The following is a 20,534-nucleotide window of genomic DNA, read 5'->3' as shown; positions in this document are numbered from 1 at the left end:
TTTTTGTTTTCGTTCTTTGGTTTATGGCTGAACATTTAACTTATAAACAGTGCTTAGGAGTTCCAGTTCATCTGTTGGTAAGTTATATAATGATAATCAAAATGGCCTATATCCTACAAAAGCCAAAAGCACTGTTATTAACAGGCTGAAAAGATTTTCAGTGTAAAATCGTCTGGTCAATGCTGAGTTAACTGAAAATTCAATTAGAATACTACCTCCCACCAGTCTTCAAGTATGTCAGGATTTTATTACACAAAGTAAAGGAATTTAATCCCTTAATGAAAATCATTACATCCTTAGGTGACCATAAACTCCTCTACAGATCCTTAAGGAAAATCTTTGCCAAGAAAAAGTGGAAAAGTAGTCACCCATTTGGTATATTAAGTAGCAATGGAGGTGTTTAATGGTTCACTTAGCTTAAAAAAAATTCCAGAGACTATGCCTTTGAGACTAAGGATATTATTTTTTTAAAATAATTCTCAGGATAGATTTTAAAGAACTCTCCAAAAAGATTGTTAAATGTCTATGCCTACAAATGTATGTAAATAGAGGTTTCTCATATCAACGAGGTAACCTGAGGTGAGGTTTTAAACTGACCCGAGTGTGTCCACAGATGGATTTCTAGGGACTCAAAGAACTCCCTGAAACTAGAGGCAAAATTACATACAGATTTTCCTGAGAAGAGGGCCCGTGGCTCTTCGGGCTATCAAAGGGATTATACCCATGCCAAAAGGCTTGTGACTCCAAGTTTAAAACTGCTCATTTGATGGCTTGTAAAATATCCTCATTTTAATATTGAAGTTGGCATTTTGAAATGATAGGCTACAAAGTCATGTAAACTGTTCAAATATGTATCAGATCCCTTATACAATGACTATTAAATACACAAGTATCTGAGAAGTACCACTTAAATTTTAATCCTCAGATAATTCTTAAAACAGTTTAAAAAGAGAGAGTTTTGCCTTTTTTCCCCACTCAGAATATAGTGGCATGAACCAGCAAGTTAAAATAATAGTAGTAATAAACCCCAAATGCTTCATTTTCTTACAGAAGCTCTCATTTTTCATAGGGGAATTCTATTTATCTATTTCTGTACCAGTGACATTAGTGCTTCACAGTATTTAATAATACTTTTTTGTTAATGAACCTCTGAACCTATTTCAATATTCTCTGTGTAAAAAAATAAATTATAAATCCCAATGATGGATCATTATCAAAATTCCCTATGAAAATATCAGTTAAAGGAAGTACTGGGACTATCCCCTGGGATTTAATGTAATTAGACTTTTCAGGTAATGCTAAAATATATAACAAACTTGACAGAATTGTAAGTACAAACTGAATTCATAGATCCTACTACATTTTGATGCATGTCAGTACTCCAGCACGTATCCTAGTATGCTTTCTTACACCCAATGAAACTCTTGCTGTGATACATATTCTCTGTTTTCTGGAGAGAGAACAAGAAAAGTTTAAGTCTGTCAACCTTCCACCTACATACCAGTTCTTTGAGACTATAAAATTATAGCTTTTCATCTTTTTTGTTTTCTCTCTTAATTTTATACACACTATGGAAAAACCAACCATGGACAGCTTATGCCCACTGAAAGAAAAGAGAAAGGTAGTTTCCTCAAATAGGGCTGAGCACACCGCTGTCCTTCCCCAGAAGAGACTTACTAGGAAAGGGAACAAACAATTCTCAAACAAGATTGCCCGGCATTTCTGACAGACCTTTTACTACGTCAGTAAAGGAAGGGTAGATGAGATGCCTAACTATTCTTTATGGCCAATGATCGGTATTATTATTCTTAAGAAATTAGCATCTATCAATTGTGAAGAATATTCTTCATGGGGAGAAAACCCTCTTCATTGGAAAAACATCCTTTAAGAAGAAAAACCCTAAAATGCACACAAATAATGTATTCTTTTACCATTTTTAAGTTGCTGTAACATGTTTTCAATAATTTCTCAGTTTAGACAGAGTCTGAAAAAGTTGTGCTAAAAATGCCTTAAGGACCACCTAACCTTTAAGGTTGATTTTAAGCTAAATGATACAGGTATACCCACATTAACCAAGTTATTTCTTCTCTTATATACCAAGAAAATACTATAGTAGATGAATGTAACTCCAGTATTCTGGGCCCTCACACCACCAGAACATCTTCTGAGTCATGGAATAATTAATTAAGAANCGGGGAGGGTGAGAGTCAAGTCTGTCACAACACACAGGGGTCCTGGGTGGAACCAGAACTACTCTCTTCCACTACCCAGAAAGCTGAGTTCCTCGATACATTAAAACATCAGTGATTTAGATTACATGGGAATAAAGGCTAGAATGAAAACAAAAATTTAATCCAGTTGTATTACACAAATAGAAACTGCAAATTGCCCTTAGTATCAATTCTTTGGAAACCTATTTTTTGAATAAAGATGAGACATTATTTTCAACCTGACATGGGCCTGAAATCCCGGGCAATCCTTCTTCTCGTCACTCATTTGCTCCCCGCCACTAAGTCTATTCCAAACCCTCAGCATTTTCCTCAAATCATCTACCTCTTCTCTTTCTCCTCTGTCCCCAGCAACTCTCCTCTAGATAATAAGTTTCTCAAAGACAAGAAAAGGACAACTTTCTGAATTTCACTCATCCAAATGAGGAGGAAAAAACAAACTACAGCTTTACCCAGTTACCTCCTCCCAACAGGAGGAAGAGTCGTCTTGGCTAAGACCAATGATTTTGACTCCATTCCCATTCACCCTGCCAATATACTTTCCCCTTTATTCTATTCCTGGTTTTCACTGGTCTCTGCATTCATTCCTTCTCCTTGGTACACACCCATGTATGTTCAACTTTCCTCCATACCCAGAGGAACTTTTTCTCAATCCCCCTACAGAAAGAACCAGAGGTAGTGGGAAGTGCAGGTTAACAAACACAGCAGAGAGAGGAGTTAAGTTACACCTGCTCTTAAAACTGTCTACATTCTAAAGAAAAGACAAACCCCGTTACCTTAAAAATTCCCAGATATTCACCACACTAGGCTGATGACTCAAAAGTAAAACAGTCTGGGAAACTATAAAGAAACTGGAAGTTTAGCACTTATCTGAAGGCTTAAATCCTGTTGAGATGAGCACTTAACTACCAGTATTGGATCCGAAACTGAAAACCTAGTCTCCTGATTTTCTCTTTCTAGCACACAATGTGTTCAAAGAGCAAATAATTTACATTTAATGAAAAATAAATAGAAGTGTAATTTGAAGTTACTGCTCTACTCGTTTTTCTTGTGAAGGGGCTTCACTTATTCCTTGTACTATAAGTAGTATCCTCTATCCTTCATGTTCTAGAATACAATGGACCTTTTTGTTGCCCCTCACTGAATTTTGTGGCAAAGTCCCTACTCTCGACTCTGGAACACTGTTCCTTGTGCTTAAAGACCGGAGGGCCAGAGAATGTCCAAATTCACTAAGATCTATGTTTAGCAATGAATAAAAGAGAATCCGAGGCCCTTGTAAGGTACCTTTTAGATGACACAGCTCATGGTGTCAGTCTTATTCCACGAACAATTGTGAGGCACTAATAAAGTCAAATGATATATTTTTTTTACATTAACTTATTAATGAGTGGCAAGAGCAATATGGTTGTCCAGATGGTTAGTGTCTAAAATGGCCAAAAGAGAACACAAGTGCTTCACTTTACAGGCTGGAACTTTTCTTTTTAGCAAATCCTACTCTAATTTTACCTAATGGAACAAAACAATGTGTACTCTTCCATTCAAACAGTTTCATTTTGTCATTTAAAAAATTTAAAAATTAAAATTTTATACTTCTAATACAGGTTTGTTTTACACTTCTAGAAAAGGGGGGGGACCTCAAACATTTTTAGAGGTAATGCCGGTAAATTAATGTCCCACTCCTAGATCTTTTCTCACTTGATACACCTTGAATATTTTTCCATATCATTACCTAGAAATCAATCTCATTTTTTTTACAGACAGGTAACAGTATCATGTATGGCTGTACTGTAATTTTCTTAACCTATTTCCCACTGATTAACATTTGGATAAATTCCAGTGGCTTAATATTATACTGAATCTTAGTGTATTTGTATGTCTCTATTGGATACAGTTCCTTGAAATTTAACTGATGGGTCAAAAGGTGTACAAATTTGGGGCGCCTGGGTGGCATAGCGGTTAAGCGTCTGCCTTCGGCTCAGGGCGTGATCCCGGCGTTCTGGGATCGAGCCCCACATCAGGCTCCTCCGCTATGAGCCTGCTTCTTCCTCTCCCACTCCCCCTGCTTGTGTTCCCTCTCTCGCTGGCTGTCTCTAACTCTGTCGAATAAATAAATAAAGTCTTAAAAAAAAAAAGTGTACAAATTTAACTGTTAACAGGTATCACCAAACTAATCCTCCAAAATGGAATATAAGTTTAAGTGCTTACAAGCAGCAAAGAGGGTCGCTCATCCTTGCCAATCCAAGAACAAAGCAAAAAAGGTTCTCGTTCATTATTTTCATTTACATTCCCTTATGTAAAAGGGCCATTTGTTTTCTCTTTCATCTGTGATTTATATCTACTGCTTTTTCTATTGTGCTGTTGATCTGTTTCTATTACGTTTCAAAAGTTTGTCTTAAAAATGATGGGAATAACTTAACTACACCTTGTAAGGCCTGCTCTAAAACCTATTAGTTATAAAATACTAAGAACAAATTACTTTCTCTGGCAGTTAATTGTACTTTTTAAATTAAAAAAGCAGATTAATTAGTAAATATAAACTTTAGACTGTAAAGAAATAGTTTTAAGCATATTTTAGGGTAACCATATTGTATCTGCCTAGGTCTTCCATTTGGATAATGTGAAATGCTTTAAATTTGGTCAGGGATCTCAAAAAATAACAGAATTTCTTTTTATCACTGAATTTCAAATATTCAAACTCTAGATCTGTACTAAGTACATTTTTTAAGGCTAATAAGGTACAAAAGTACAACAACAAAAGTCTACATGTACAATAATAAAAGTCTATACATGTAAATTCTGGTCATTTAAAACTAGTCCCTGTCTAAAAAAAAAATTATCAAGTCCCTAAGGTCGATGGGGAAATCAGAAAATCAAACAAATATTCTAATTGCCTACAGGGTATACTCAATTCTGTTTCCAGGTAAAAACTCAATCACCTTAACAGACATTAACTGATTTGGTTATTGTTGAGGAAATGAAATTATAAAGTGACCTCCCACAAGCTTTGCTGTGGGTTAGGTGCTAAAGTCAACCACATATTATCTCTCCAGGCACTGGTTATCAAGTAAAGGTGATTCTGTTGACTCACAGAGGTGATTTTTATAGCCATTTACATGTTCTTATTAAGTAGATTTGTCCTTATTTTACAGTTCTTAGGGGTTTTTTTCCCTTTCTACTTCTGATTCATTTCAAGTCATTTATACTCTGGACTATATATTATATTGAAAAGATGTAGCAGTCTATAAATGTAAATGGAATCTTTATATATCCTACTGTGTTAAATTAAACCAGGGTTTTGCAACCACAGCACTACTGATACTTGAGGCGAGATAATTCCTTGTTCTAGGAGGGCTGTCCAGGGCACTGCTGGGTGTTTAGCACCATCCTTGGTCTTCACCTGCCAGATGCCAGTAAGCACCCCACTGCCAGTCGTGAAAATCAAAAATATGGGCATTGTTCAATGTTCCGTGAGGATGCCTAATTGCCTCACTCCCCACCCCAGTTGAGAACCACTGAGTTAATTTAATTGTCTCTGGTTGATGGGTAGGTAAAATTATGTTCCGGTGTGCTTGCCTGTATTTGTTAATTTTTCTATAATGGGAACTTTTATTTTTAAAAAAGGTAACAGAGGAAACTAAAGAAAATTTTAAAGAATGTGTCATTAGGCGAAAAAAGAACTCAAACCCTGAAATTTTTCAGAAAGTACTTTTTAAAGAAAAAAATCACCAACAACTAGGAATAGGCTCTTTGCAGGTCCCAATCCTAGGGTGCATACAATCAATTTAGTAGATCAGGATCAACATTGAAAAAAAGAATAGAATAGAAAATGTGAGATTGCTAAAACAAGAAATAAAGTATTATTTAGCAAAATATTTTTTTCAGTTTATGTGCATGTAGCTATTATGATATAAAAATGTATTTTATTACTGTGGGTTCTTGTCAAATATCTTTGAAAATCAGATTTACAGTTACTGATTTTAAGTTACTCCAACTTTTCATTATTACAAATAGCCCAGAGTAGGAAGAGTGGGCTCAAAATTTGTTAAAATGAAACGGGGGGCTGGGGCACCTGGGTGGCTCAGTCCTTAAGCGTCTGCATTTGGCTCAGGGCGTGATCCTGGCATTCTGGGATCGAGCCCCACATCAGGCTCCTCCACTGGGAGCCTGCTTCTTCCTCTCCCACTCCCCCTGCTTGTATTCCCTCTCTCGCTGGCTGTCTCTCTCTCTGTCAAATAAATAAATAAAATCTTAAAAAAAAAAAAAAGGGGGGGGATCCTCAAAATTCTGAAAAGCAGACAAAGAGCTCAAAAAACACACATACAGCAAAATGATTACAACCTGAAAACCAGTGACCAAGGACACTGGCCGAATTTCTTATAAAATGTAAACAAAAGGCAAGATTTGTTCTCCCTTCTGTTTTTTTTGTATCTGCCCTTCTGTACTTTCCATTTCAAACATTAATGTAACCAAACCTTACTTATCCAGTTTGTTCTAGCAGACCCCAATCAAGTTTACCTATAAAAAAATTAAAATACGCTGCCATAAGAGTATAGCCTTGATAGCTTTTAACCTTATTTAAAACTAAAAGGTTTAGGCTTGAAGGTTTTAACATAAACAGTGGAAATTACAAAGGAATCACAGGAGTTTGTCTAATTAGATCAAATCCTAAGAGGATTTATATCAAAATGCTTTTTGCTGTTAAATGATATTATTGTATATATTTGAATACATCTAGCTGTTATAAAACAATGTACGACATCCTCGAGTTTGACTAGCATACCCAAATATTCTTAAAGCAAGATTTTAATTTTTAAAAAAATCCCCAAACTTCATACTAAAAGGCATGTCATTAAATACCTCAAGTACTTATTTACTTAAAATAATTTTAAGTTACAAAAGATTTATTTTTAAAGATCACTTTTTCTAAGATTCTTACCTTTCCATTTTTACGCAGTCCAACAGATTTATTATTACTTCCACAAAGATGGTGCATAGTACTAAGCTATATCATGCAGCCCCAGCACTAAAACAAATCAATTTTAGCAGCGCTAATTCTCCAGAGCACCACTTTCTAGCCGAGGCAGACTGACAACTGCAAATCCAAGAGAATCTATTCATGAAGTGGATCATGTCGAAGTAGAAGCAAATTCGTGAGTGTAATGCTTGCTTTTGGTACCTCACTTATTTTTCATTGCTCAGATTAGTGAGAAACAATACCAACAGCAAACAAAGCTCAAAAGGAAAACCCCCACAAATTTCAAAATGATGCTGTTAGTATAAAAAAGAAAGGCTGACACATCTCAAAGCGCCGATCAACACCATCATGCATCTAACCGCTGAGGTTAAAGCCCAACGCCCGGTATTTTAACTATTTGATCTTCACAGATCAGGCAAGGACTTGAAATCATCTCACGTGCAACAGTCTTTGCATAACACCCCATTTTATCCATGCCACAAAAACGGTAAATTTGGTAGTTACCAATAAATAAGTTGGGGGTCAAAGGGACTAAAGCCTTAGACTGCTCTTTATCATAAGATATCCTCAGACAAACCTCCCCATTCTTCATTCTGGCTCTATAAAATTAAGGAGCAGAGAAAAACTGGTAAGTGCCCGATTTCACAAAGAAAATGCACTCTATACTTCCTTGGTCATTAGATCTATGTTCATAAATCAACTGTACCACTCCCCCGTGTCCTCCCCCTCAAAAAACTAGCTTAAAATAGGCACTTAATTGGTGGTGGTGGGGAAATGTTCCAAGTATTGCAAAGAATGTCAATTTAGTAATCTCAGCATGTTGCACTTTAGTAATTTAAGAATCAAGCTAAGTACCAGTGGCATGTTAAGAAAACCTGTGTTAAATTCCAACAAACATTAAAAATTGGATAATGGACTAATTTTTCTGGGCTTTATCCCCAAATTTAATTATGTATTCACAGAACCAAATACAAAAAATAATACGGAATTCACTCTAGAAATGTCAAAACTGAACCACTGTTTACCAAGTAACTAAGTAAAATAAAAAAGGTATCTTTATTATTTAATCACAATGTCTGATGTTTTAGCAATTATTATTCAAATACACACTTATGTTCTCATTACTGGCTATAATATGCTAATAGAAAATCTACTTTATCCACTGACTGTGCCCTGTTTGCCTATAAAATGACAGACTTGCTTCAGCAAACTACATGACATTTATACAAATTGAGTAAAAGGGAAATTTTAAAGAAATTTTTCTGAAGAAAATAAACATTCTTAAGGATAGAAATGTGTATTTCACAAATTTTAAAAGGGCTAAAATAAAAATCATTTTGCTATTTCCATGTATCATTAAGCCAACAGATACTTTCATTATAAATTCAAAGGCATTGTTGGTGTTTAGAAATAATCAAGTAAAAGACCTGATACCAAACAGAAAAATCACAATACAAAGAAAACTAAATTAAAATAAATTACTTAGTATTACTATAATTTTAAGGCAGCATTTAGATAAGTGCCTTTACAGCTATATTTACAATTTTGGAAGCAAAATCATATTCATGACATAGGCTACGTGAATACTATATCCCAAATTATAAGACCAAAAAAGCTACTACAAATCCAGTTTTGATAAATCCAACAAGAAATGATTTTAAAGATATGTTATTTATATCTATATACCCAATTTAAAAATACCAACTACTGATAGTTCGGACAATGAAAATTTTCAGTATAAGAGGTAAAAAATGGCATCTGTGTTAGGAACTGTACTCTGTTGCATACAGAAAAACCTCCAGAATGATGAATCACTTTATTACCGAAAAACACAGAAGTTGGTACCAAAAACAGAAGGTTTAAGATACACATACTAAGACAACACACAAATAGGGCGGGGGGAGACACGGATAGTACTCACTGGTCAAGATATCACAGAGCCCTGAAGTCTGGCGATCTGGGTTTGCAATGCTAGGACCAGTCACTGGAACCTCACTGAGCCTCTACTTCTTCACTTGTTAAAAAGGTGCTCGTGATCCTTCTCAGGGCATCCTGGGGATCAGCACAGGAAGCTTCCCATGCAAGTGCTCAATAAGCATTAGCTATCATCAGAGTTCTTTTTTGCTCTCATGGTGTCCAGACATGTTCTCATTACTGACTATATATAAGATGCTAACAGAAAACCTACTTTATCAACTGTCTGCCCTGTTTGCCTATAAAATGAAGAACTACCTAAACAAACCACAAGATGTTTATGTAAATTGGGTAAAAGGGAAACTTTAAAGAAATTTAGCCGTTTTTTCTCATCTTATTCCACCACCTATTTTATGAACATAATATTTAAGTACTCTTCCAAAGGTGTAAACATGTATCAGGTATCAACATATAAATGAATTTATTTTAGGAAACAAGCATCTTGTCATCCTGGATTTGCGACAGTATGTGGGCAAATAACCTGAATGACTAACAGGTCAACCTGAACAGAATCATCTGAAGCCTTACTGCTTCACAAGGCCTTAACCTGCCATGTACTATAACTCACTCTAAATTCAGAACGGACCAGTTGTGTTCTGCCTCAAGACCTGAATGGCTAAATTAAGAAAAATGGTTCACTCAGACCACTGAATAGAAAATGTCTTAATATACTATCACTTTGGTTTATGTACAAAACAATCTTAAGGTAGTCACAGATGAAAAATAGGGCCAAAGCTCTCTTCTAAAGATACACTGTAGTTAACAGTAGTCAACTTTTTTTTTTTAACCAGGGTGAGACAGGGAAAGAAAAATCTTAACGTGGACCACAGACATCCCATGCTTCTCTCCACTCCTCCTTTCTCCTTAAGATACAAAAATACTACTTCAAAAAAGGAGGTATCTTACTATTAAGATACTTTAATAGGGGAGATACACACATACTCACAAATATGGACTTGGAATGACATTTTTATCCCCAATGCAAGCTATAAAGTAAACTTAGTATGCCTGTCATATTATAAAGTCTATACCAATTGCTCAGTAGAGTTTAAAAAACAATCCAGACACAGAAAAGATCAGTGCCCTAAATACTACTCTCCAGGAAAAATATATTAAAATTAAAAGGTGAACTTTAAGAACTTTAGAAATGTTTTAAGGGAAATGATGAAGAACTTAGAGGAAACACCAGGATCTGACAGAGCAGAATATAGTTACGTAATAATGAAATATAAAAGTGAACAAAGGAAGAGACAAATATGAAAAATTCCCAGTTCCTGATTCTGGTTTGACCTTATTTTTAGAAAAGCCTAATTAGTAAACAGCAAAATAAGGAGGTCCTAACTTTAAAACCAACTTTACAATAGCACAATATGAACTTGTGGTCACAATATCAGATGTTAAAAAAAAAAAAAAATCTTCCCAATGACATATTTGCGGTCAATTAATAAAGAACTGTGGCAAACTACACACAAGGCAAAGGGGCTGTGCTCATTTCACTACTGACGGTGGCTAGCATCAGGGCTGCCAACAAAAGATTCCACTTTTGCAGGCATCTTAACCACTGTTTTGTTAACTCAAGATCATTACATGTACACTGTATTCTCTTATATTTAATACATGTATGTTCTGAATGATGTCATCCCAAGTTGGAGCAATCCTCACAACTGACCCAGTCAGTGACTAATGCAGAGCCATTACCAAAGCCCTCCCTCCCACAGAGGCCCACAGTTAAGAAAGAGAGATGTACTCTTTTTAGTTCACACTTCTGTTACAACACAAATGCTAAAATATTGGATTTAAAGCCTCCTTTAATAATAAAAAAGAGAATTAATGGAAACACACTACATTTTTTATATTGACTAGCTCCTTCTCCTTGTGCTATAGACTTTCTATTTGATTAAAACCACAATCATCACTAAAGCATAATTCAACTTGGTATCTGAATTAAGGTATCTTTAATATTTTGAAAAAGGTGGACTTATCTATGAAATTTTAAATTTCAGAAACTGAAGGTCCAGAAACAAATATACAATTAACCAAGGACAAATGTGAAAATTGGAAATGGAAGGGGGTTTATCAACAGTTCCTGTGATATCAAGGCAAAATAAGAATACAGTCATTTGACAGAACATGTTTGTTATTTAAAAAGAGCAAAGAGGGGCGCCTGGGCGGCTCAGTCGGTTAAGCATCCAACTCTTGGTTTTGGCTCAGGTCACGATCTCAGGGGCGTTGAGACTGAGCCCTGAGTCGGGTTCCCCGCTCAGTGTGGAGTGTACTTGAGAGATTTTCGCTCTCCCTCTCCTTCTGCCTCTCCCTCCCACTTGTGCTCTTTCTCTCTCTCCCTTTCTCTTGGATAAATAGATAAATAAAATCTTTAAAAAGAGCAAAGAAAGGCCCAAATGCTTTTTAGTTAGTTTAGCTAACACAAAACTAGAGAGTTCTACAAAGGTATAATTATAACATTATCATTTGCTTGGCTACATTTGCACTTAATGGACATGAGGTGAAAATATGAACCAATCTGGGATGAAAATGCCATAGTCTCACAATCAGCTGATTATCCAGCCACACTAATGTGAAGAGGGGTTATCTGCAGTAATTCAGAACAATGGACGGAGAATTCTCAAATTACTGTTGGACAAATCTTTTCCCTTCTTAGTCTGTCTTCTAAAGGTTTAGACTCTAGTGTTTTGGGGTCCAAAAATGGGCCATCAATATGACAGACCATCTCCAAAGCAAAAAATCCATCCACAGATAACTAAGTTGATGTGACTGACACATACTCCAATTAATATACTGCTCATGGACACTACATGCCAAGCATGCTTCAGAGTAATTTCTGAAACTTTAAGAATGAGGGAACATAACTGGACTTCCCTAGCAATAGCAAAACATGCTAATGTCTAGTAAAGAGAACCCCAATTAGCTTACCTCCTGCAGTAGATCAGCCTGCTCAATTGCTTTAAGGACATTTTTCTTGGATGTTTCCTGAACTTCCCCTCCCAAAAGAAACTCATCCAAAATAAAATAAGCCTTCTCAAAATTAAAGATGATATCAAGTTCACACACCTGGAAAGCAAGAAAAACAGTGTTAAAACTGAAGAAAGCAAAACATACTTACCCACCATCAGGTAGTGAATAAAATCTGATCAGAGTGAATCGATCTTAATTCTTTCTAAAAATGGCAATCTGGCTAATAACTAAGCACCGCTGATTTAGTTGGCTTAATTTTCAAATCTTAAGTACTTGGAAACAGAAGGCCTACAAATTAAGTAAGACCTGATTTGAGAAGCTCCCAAGATGGGCAACTTAATAATTCTCTACTCATAAACAATGACCTTTTTAAATACATATTTCCTGGATAATGTGATTGTAACTGCTTACCAAATCTAAATTCTATACTAAGCACTTCCAGAATATTAATCTTTGCAGTTGAACTCCTTTCTGTTTCACTATTTTATTTTTTAGATTTTTTATTTATTTATTCGACAGAGATAGAGACAGCCAGCGAGAGAGGGAACACAAGCAGGGGGAGTGGGAGAGGAAGAAGCAGGCTCCTAGCGGAGGAGCCTGATGTGGGGCTCGATCCCAGAATGCTGGGATCACGCCCTGAGCCGAAGGCAGATGCTTAACGACTGCACCACCCAGGCGCCCCTATGTTTCACTATTTTAAACCTCATTCTCACAACCATCATTAAATGAGCAGGGCCGTGGGGTCAAGCATTCCAGCAGTTAACTGACTGGGCCCGCTGGCAGGGGACAGTCAGCCCTTCCCTCCCCTGCAGTTACTTTCAAACAGAATCCCCAAGACAATCAAATAAAGACCTTGTTACAGAAAAGATTTAAAAATACTATGGCATTCAATTTCCTAAAACAAAATACTACTCACACTGCCAAAGTACTTGTCAAGTAATTCCACATAACGATGAATTATTTCCAGGGTAATTAGCTCATTGTCCTGATCCTCGATAGCACAGCAAAAATACAGACTAGCGTATCTGTAACAAAGCAAATGTGGAAAAAATTTCACCCTATAATCTAAGTATGTTTTCATATCCTATTGTGAAAGATCCCATACTTACAGTTTATTTCCCCTTTTACAACAGTATATTTTCCTCCCACACTACAAAAGGAATGAAAGCATGTAGAGAAAGTTTGAAAAGTACGGGCATGCAGAAAAACCAAAAAATAATCACTCAATCATAGCATCCAGAAATGTAGAAAGAGTAACTCATTTTGCTCTTCTTCTTTCAGGCTGCCTTCTGTGAATATTCTAAAACATACCTGGACCCAGTTATGAAATACAATGAATGAAATATAATGGTCCTAAATTGTATGAAATATAATCTTATGTTTACTTAATTAAAACAAAATACACTGTGTGATTAATTCAAACTACAAGTAAACAGGGAAGAAGATAAACTCTCCAACTGAAGGACTTACTGAAGATATTGTCAATNNNNTGCCTGAAATGTTTTGTTGAAGTGTAATATACACAACAGAGAAGAACACAAGTGATATATATATAGCTTGAGGAGTTCTCAAAGTGAACCAGTGTACCAGCACCCTGATCAAGAAACAGATTATGGAACTCCTGAATCCCCTCTCCTAACCCCTCTAGGTCACAACCTGCTATGCTACCCCCAAGGGTAACTACTATCTTGACTTCCAACGGCACAGACTGTTTTTAAGGTTTCTAGGACTGTGGAATAAACTCCAAGAAAAGAACAGTTCTAAGTTATTACAGAAGTTAGAGAAAGAGAACAGGGGAAACTGAGACCTGTTCTCAAATTTTCCCAGTTCTATCTGTTAAATGAAAATTTAGGTTATTTATCGTTTGAATAATAAGATTGGAAAACCCATATTCTCTTCCAAATTAGGATTCTAGCACGTGGGATTACATGATATTTGACCCAAGGAAGCCAAAACTTAACATACAACCTTGAGGCATAGCAAACAATGACTAAGTCTTTTGAGGCGGATTAAAAGAGCATTTTTCAAATGGTTTAAGTGTATTAAAGGCTTTTGGGGAAAAAAATAAAACAAAAACAAACAGAAAACCTAAGACATTTTTTTTTTTTTAAGATTTTATTTATTTAACAGAGAGAGACACAGCAAGAGAGGGAACACCAGCAGGGGGAGTGGGAGAGGGAGAAGCAGGCTTCCTGCTGAGCAAGGAGCCCGATGCGGGGCTCGATCCCAGGACGCTGGGCATGACCTGAGCCGAAGGCAGACGCGTAACGACTGAGCCACCCAGGCGCCCCAAACCTAAGACATTTTAAACAAGTCTCAGTTTCTATTGTAATTTTCACTGAGGAGCATTTAAGTGATTTTTAGAAAACACAATGAGCAATTACTGCTCATAGCATTAATGGAAAATAATATATACAATCTCAGTTTTGGAATTCAATGAATTCCTGCTTTTCAGTATGAAAATAACTAGTATTTACAGAATGCTCTATTATCATATTGATCAAATAAAGATCAATTATTTGATTTTTCCGACAGCAAGCATCATCATCCTTGATTGGGGGTGGGGGGGAACAACAGGGCCCAAGAGTACAGAGTCTGCCAAGTGGTTGCTCTGGGACAAGAAATCTGATCTTCAGAACTTCTCCCTCCCACTCCACCTGAGGGACTCCCTCTTCATGGCCATGTCCATTCTACGGGACTTATACATTAAGTTATTTAAAATGGTAGGTCTCCTGCAGTCTTGAGAGAGCAGGCTTTTGAACATATTCATTTATTAGCAGGGAGGACATAAGGGGGCACCACCTCCAACTTTAACAAAGTGCTTCCTGTTTCCTACCCTATGGTTTTGTTTATCAGTTTAAAAGGCAACGGGGGAAGCCTGGGTGGCTCAGTCAGTTAAGCGTCCGACTCTTGATTCTGGCTCAGGTCATGTTCTCATGGTACAGAGACTGAGCCCTGTGTCGGGCTCTGCGATGAGCATGGAGTCGGCTTGGGATTCTCTCTATCACTCTCCCTCTGTCACCCTTCCACCCTAGCCCTGCTCACGTGTGCTCACTCTCTCTCTAAAAAAATAAAATTAGGGACGCCTGGGTGGCTCAGTCGGTTAAGTGTCTGCCTTCAGCTCAGGTCATGATCCCAGGGTCCTCAGATTGAGTACCACATCAGGCTCCTTGCTCAGCAGGCAGACTGCTTCTCCCTCTGCCTGCTCTGCACGCAGCTCACCCTGCTTGTGCTCTGACAAATAAATAAAATCTTTTTTTAAAAATAAAAATTAAAATTAAAAAAATAAAAAAGGCAATTCCAACTTTCCATCCTCCCTAACCTATGCTCACCAAATAGTTTTGAATTTGGGGAAATTGTAACAAATGACATGTTATAAGTCCCCAAATCAAGAAAACTAATTATTAAAGGAACTGACATTAAAAATGGTAGATAAAAAACAGACACGACTAGCTGACATGAACAGAGTTCTATTTAAATAATCCCATTAGGGGGCGCCTGGGTGGCTCAGTCATTAAGCGTCTGCCTTCGGCTCAGGGCATGATCCCGGCGTTCTGGGATCGAGCCCTGCATCAGGCTCTTCTGCTGGGAGCCTGCTTCTTCCTCTCCCACTCCCCCTGCTTGTGTTCCCTCTCTCGCTGGTTGTCTCTCTCTGTCAAATAAATAAATAAAATCTTTAATAAATAAATCCCATTAGAAGGAATTTACTAATAGTTTTGGGTAAAATTCCTTTTACTCAATGTCAGCAGTTCAACAATGCTACTGTTAAGCAATCTAATGCTTACACCATCTTTGCTCCTTATCCACAGTACTGCCTCTTGACTTACAAATAAATAGCACTTAGTCAATGGTCCTTAATTGTGTGAATCATTTAGAAATATTAATTTAAATATCACCAGGACTGATGTGTCCAAGCATCAACCAGTATTTTTAAAATCCTGCAATACAGGGGCACCTGGGTGGCTCAGTCAGTTAAGCGTCTGCCTTTGGCTCAGGTCATGATCCCGGGGTCCTGGGATCAAGCCCCACATCAGGCTCCCTGCTCAGTGGGGAGCCTGCTTCTTCCTCTCCCTCTGCTGCTCTCCCTGCTTGTTCTCTCACTCTCTCAAATAAAAATCTTTTTAAAAATTTTTTTAAAAGATTATTTATTTATTTATTTGACAGAGAGACAGCCAGCGAGAGAGGGAACACAAGCAGGGGGAGTAGGAGAGGAAGAAGCAGGCTCATAGCGGAGGAGCCTGATGCAGGACTCGATCCCAGAACGCCAGGATCACGCCCTGAGCCGAAGGCAGACGCTTAACGACTGAGCCACCCAGGCGCCCCTCAAATAAAAATCTTAAAAAAAAAAAAAAAATCCTGCAATACAAAATAAATAAAGCAATAAAAATAAAAATCCTGCAATAGTACCTAAATGTTTGCTTTCAGTCAGAATGGAAAAAGAGCCATCAATTAAACAAATTCTTTGTTGTATTTGTCTAGTTATCAGGATAAGACACCTCTTTACAGAAAGCTTATGGAAGAAAGCAAGAATTAACAGGTAACATTCACTGAGTCCTCACTCCGAGTGAGACACTAAATGTTAGCTAAGGCTTTTGCATATTTTACCATTTTAATCCTCACAACAACTCTTCCAGAAAGATACTGTTATTAACTTGCATTTATAGGAGACCCAGGCTTAATTGAGTAACCTCCCCAGGAATAGTAATTTGACTCCAAAGCCCAAGTTTCATATTAAAAACTATAGCCAGGAACTGTATTAAATAAAGTAATCCTGTACCTGGCAAAAATTAAAACTGAATAAGCAATATTTTAAGAGCTTTGAAGAGGGAGAGAAAAATTGTTATACTGATTTAGTAAAAGATTACCGAGAAACTGAAGCGTACTCCCTATTTTTATAACCAAATGCTTTTTAAAAATTCAATTATGAGCTCATTTTGTTCTCTTAGTACATATTTGTAAGTCTAAATCTGAAGTAAAATTAATAATAGACTAGTAAGAAGAAAGGTATGTTTGGTTATTTTTAGCAGAGTGGATTAAGGCTTACTCTAATTACTGGCACTCAGAGAACATCTGAAAGTGCCTATTCTGATATTCAAAACACATGACTTCTCCGCAGTCAGCTAAGTGTCAGCTGACTGTACGTGAATGTAACTAAACTATTCTCAATACCCACTGGTATGTCATTAAAAATTCTTTTGTTAGTAAAGAAAACACAATACTGCGGCAAATTCTCAAACTAGTAATTTGGAGATGTATGTATTTTTAAATTCACTGTAAAACTTTCATCTAGTGCCTCTTCCATAACATGCTGCATAAAATAGGAATCAAACAAAGCATACAGTGGTAGGTCTTTAAGGGATCTTCAAGAGCATTTATTTCAGAGATGAGAAGACACACACAAAATCACTTGTTCAAAGTCACAAAACTAGTTAAGGGTACAAACCAAACAGAGTTCAAGCCCCCAGATTTTCAGTCTGTTTTTTCAGCTATATTCTCCTTATGGGCCCCCCCAACCTCTCCCCAAGAGGGGGAACTATTATGCGAAATGCTCAGCAAGAAGAACGTGGCTGAGACAAATAGAAGAAGGGAGGCCTAAAGATCACTTGCTGACAGGAACAGCAACAGTGCTGGTTCAAATTTCTCAGAAGCTAAGCAAGAATTCTTTTGCTTAAAAGGTCTTCTCTTCCGGCTGGACTAGGGAGAAAAAAAAATCACCTGTTTATATCAACAAAGAATACATTCTTAAATATGGTATATGAGGTTTTCAGTATGAAATGGGGGCAGATGCAAACTGATTAAAAATTCTAACTTCTGTATGTAAATTTTATCTAATAAAGCTTTTCTTTTTTTAAGTGCACCTTTTATTTATAGGAGCTTGAGACAAGCATCAGAGTCAGGTTAGATTACCCTTTATAGCCTTTAAAAGAAAAAATGGTGGCCCAACATGGATGGGGTGAATGGTGTGTGCGGGAACACCAACGACTGCTTGCTTGCCTTCCGTTGTAACAGGCCATTGCCTTCAGCGGCAGAAATCTCGATTCCTGGGATTGATTCCCTTGCTGGTATTTTCCTCCTCCACACGGGGGACTCCTTCCCCTATCTAGAAATAAGCTTAAGTCTCTCACACCTTTTTTAAAACTCTGTCCCTCACTCCTATGTCTATGGGTGGTTACCACCTCTTCACATATAACGAAGCTCCTGAAATAGTCTACATTTGCTGTTTAAAAGTCTCCACCTCACACTTTGCCCATTTCTTCGAGAGTTTCTACTATTTCACTGAAAATGTTCCCACAAGTGTCATTTTATGAACTCTCACTGTAAAACCTAATAGATTCTTTATTCACTTTGTTTTTGCAACATTTGGCACTGGTGACTTAATTTTCAAAACTTTCTCCCCCTTCCTGACGTTACTGACCCTATACTTAGCCTCCCCACTTTGCCTGCCCCTTGAACGTTGGTGATCTACCACTTTATGCCTAATTTCCGCCCTGACTTCCAAGCCGACCCTGAGAAAACTAGGCATCTCAAAGTCAACATGTCTGCTACCTCACATTTACCATCAGCTGAACCAGAAATGTGGAATCACTGCCCTCCCGGCTTCTAGCAGCAACCAAGTTTTCTAAAACTTACCTTGTAGGAACAGCTCATTCCACTGGCTGAGCCGCAGCAGAAGTCTTCCTTCAGGGCCTCATTATAATGAGATCTCCTAAGAGCTCTCTCAGGTGAGAGACTCAGCCCTCCACCTACCCATTCTCCAATTACGAGGATCCTCTCAGAAGGGCGTATCTGCTCTTTTTTCATCCCCGTTTAAAACCTTTGCCTCCACACTTCAGACATGAGAAGGCTTCTAGCCTTCTTGTCAGTCACTAACTAGAATATGACCTTGGACAAGTCACTTCTCCCAAATTCTTCCTTTTGTAAAACTGAAATTTAATCAACAGTTGTTTTAAAGCTCACAAACCATCTCCTATGCAGAGGGTTCAAGCTAAGTGAGCGGAGGTATGAGATCCCTCCACTTCCCTTTCATTGAAGGTTCTAACCTTGGGGCAAAAAGCTTTTTCTTTTTCTTTTTTTAAAGCCTTTATTTATTTGACAGAGAGAGGGAACACATGCAGGGCGGAGCTGGAGAGGGAGAAGTAGGCTTCCCAGTGAGCAGGGAGCCTGGCAGGGGGCTCGATCACGCTGGGATCATGACCTGAGCCAAAGGCAGCCACTTAAGAACTGAGCCACCCAGGCGCCCCACAAAAAGCTTTTTAAAAACAATCACCTGACTAGATTATTCCAAGACCTCTCCCAGCTCTAAAATGCTATGAGTTTTCTCAACAAGTACTAAATCAAAATCACCCAAAGATGACTAAATTTATTCTATTGGAAAGAGGAGTTCTATGGTATTTAAAACATTCTCTATATCCTCTAATCCCCATCACCTCCTCTGCCATCTCCCCCCACCACCCCCACACACGAAAAACCCATTCACACCTAGAGTGGAATAAAGGAAACAGAGAAAAACCCAGAATTCTCTTCAACCCTCCTTGCAGCCCATACTGTTAGCTCCTTGCACTTCCCCTATAGAAGACAATTTTTTATATGCAGAAACACTGTTCTTAAATACAGTAAATTATTTGTAAGGGAGGGAAAATGGAGAAGAAACAAAGTAATTATGATTCTTTTAACCTGCTTAGCCCAATCTTGAGAAATGTTATCTTAGGGTATTAAAAGACTTTCAGATATTAATAAAAATGTACATTTTTAAAAAAGTTTAGTGCTCAAAGCCAAAGTGTGAGTCATTTTGCGACATCAAAAATTTAAAAATCTATTCTTCGTAAAATTATCAAATTATACCTCCATGACAGCAACAAGTGTACTTCAAATTAATAAATACTACTAACAAAGAGATCTTATATATATACACAAAGTTTCAAAACCTCTATATGACTAAAATGGTCTATGCATCCAAAGTGTTCATAAGTAAAATTCTAAAAGTCAGAAAAAAGGCATGTCAATTATCAGTCATTACTGTATAGATTTTCAAGAAAGTTTGTCTAAATTCAGAGATTACTCACACCATTTAAAATATGACCCCATTTTCACCTGCAAAGAAATAAATTCATTGAATTTTTTCTAAAAAGATGATTAATAGGAATAATCATTTATGCCTTTAATTGCATAATTAGTTTTAAATCGACTTTCCTGATTTTATTTTTTTTGACTGGGTAATCAATCAAAACAGCAATTATTTTAAAGATACAAAGCTTTAATTTAAACCTTTTTCACCTAAATCTTTATTAATCATTATTTATAAATGTCATCTCTCAGAAGTCTGCCATCACCACATTATAAATGACTGGACATTTGATCCTATTTCACCTTTCTGATAAATGAAA

General features: G+C 37.1%; 1 protein-coding gene and 1 long non-coding RNA gene across 5 annotated transcripts in view; both read right to left on the bottom strand.

Moving 5' to 3' along the window:
• AP1S2 (adaptor related protein complex 1 subunit sigma 2) overlaps window positions 1-20,534 on the bottom strand; it is a 28,844-nt gene that overhangs the window by 5,716 nt on the left and 2,594 nt on the right. For 3 of the 4 annotated variants that reach the window (XM_040634053.1, XM_040634074.1, XM_040634066.1), the window contains exons 3-4: window positions 13,067-13,175; window positions 12,109-12,246 (exon numbers count right to left, since the gene is read on the bottom strand). In XM_040634053.1, coding sequence (XP_040489987.1) covers window positions 12,109-12,246; window positions 13,067-13,175 — 247 coding nt within the window. Of the gene's footprint in view, window positions 1-15; window positions 1,451-12,108; window positions 12,247-13,066; window positions 13,176-20,534 lie in introns of those variants that run through there. The other variant, XM_040634059.1, reaches the window with a different exon arrangement.
• Window positions 17,495-20,529, bottom strand: LOC103668128. Its single transcript, XR_569945.2, has 2 exons — window positions 20,214-20,529; window positions 17,495-17,844 (listed from the first exon to the last, which is right to left on the bottom strand). It is a non-coding gene; the product is annotated as an uncharacterized LOC103668128 (long non-coding RNA).

The sequence above is a fragment of the Ursus maritimus genome (assembly GCF_017311325.1).
Source record: "Ursus maritimus isolate PB19 chromosome X unlocalized genomic scaffold, ASM1731132v1 scaffold_X1, whole genome shotgun sequence".
Lineage (NCBI taxonomy): Eukaryota > Metazoa > Chordata > Mammalia > Carnivora > Ursidae > Ursus > Ursus maritimus.
The sequence above is the reverse complement of the archived record's forward strand: the minus strand, read 5'-3'. Positions and strand labels throughout refer to the sequence as shown.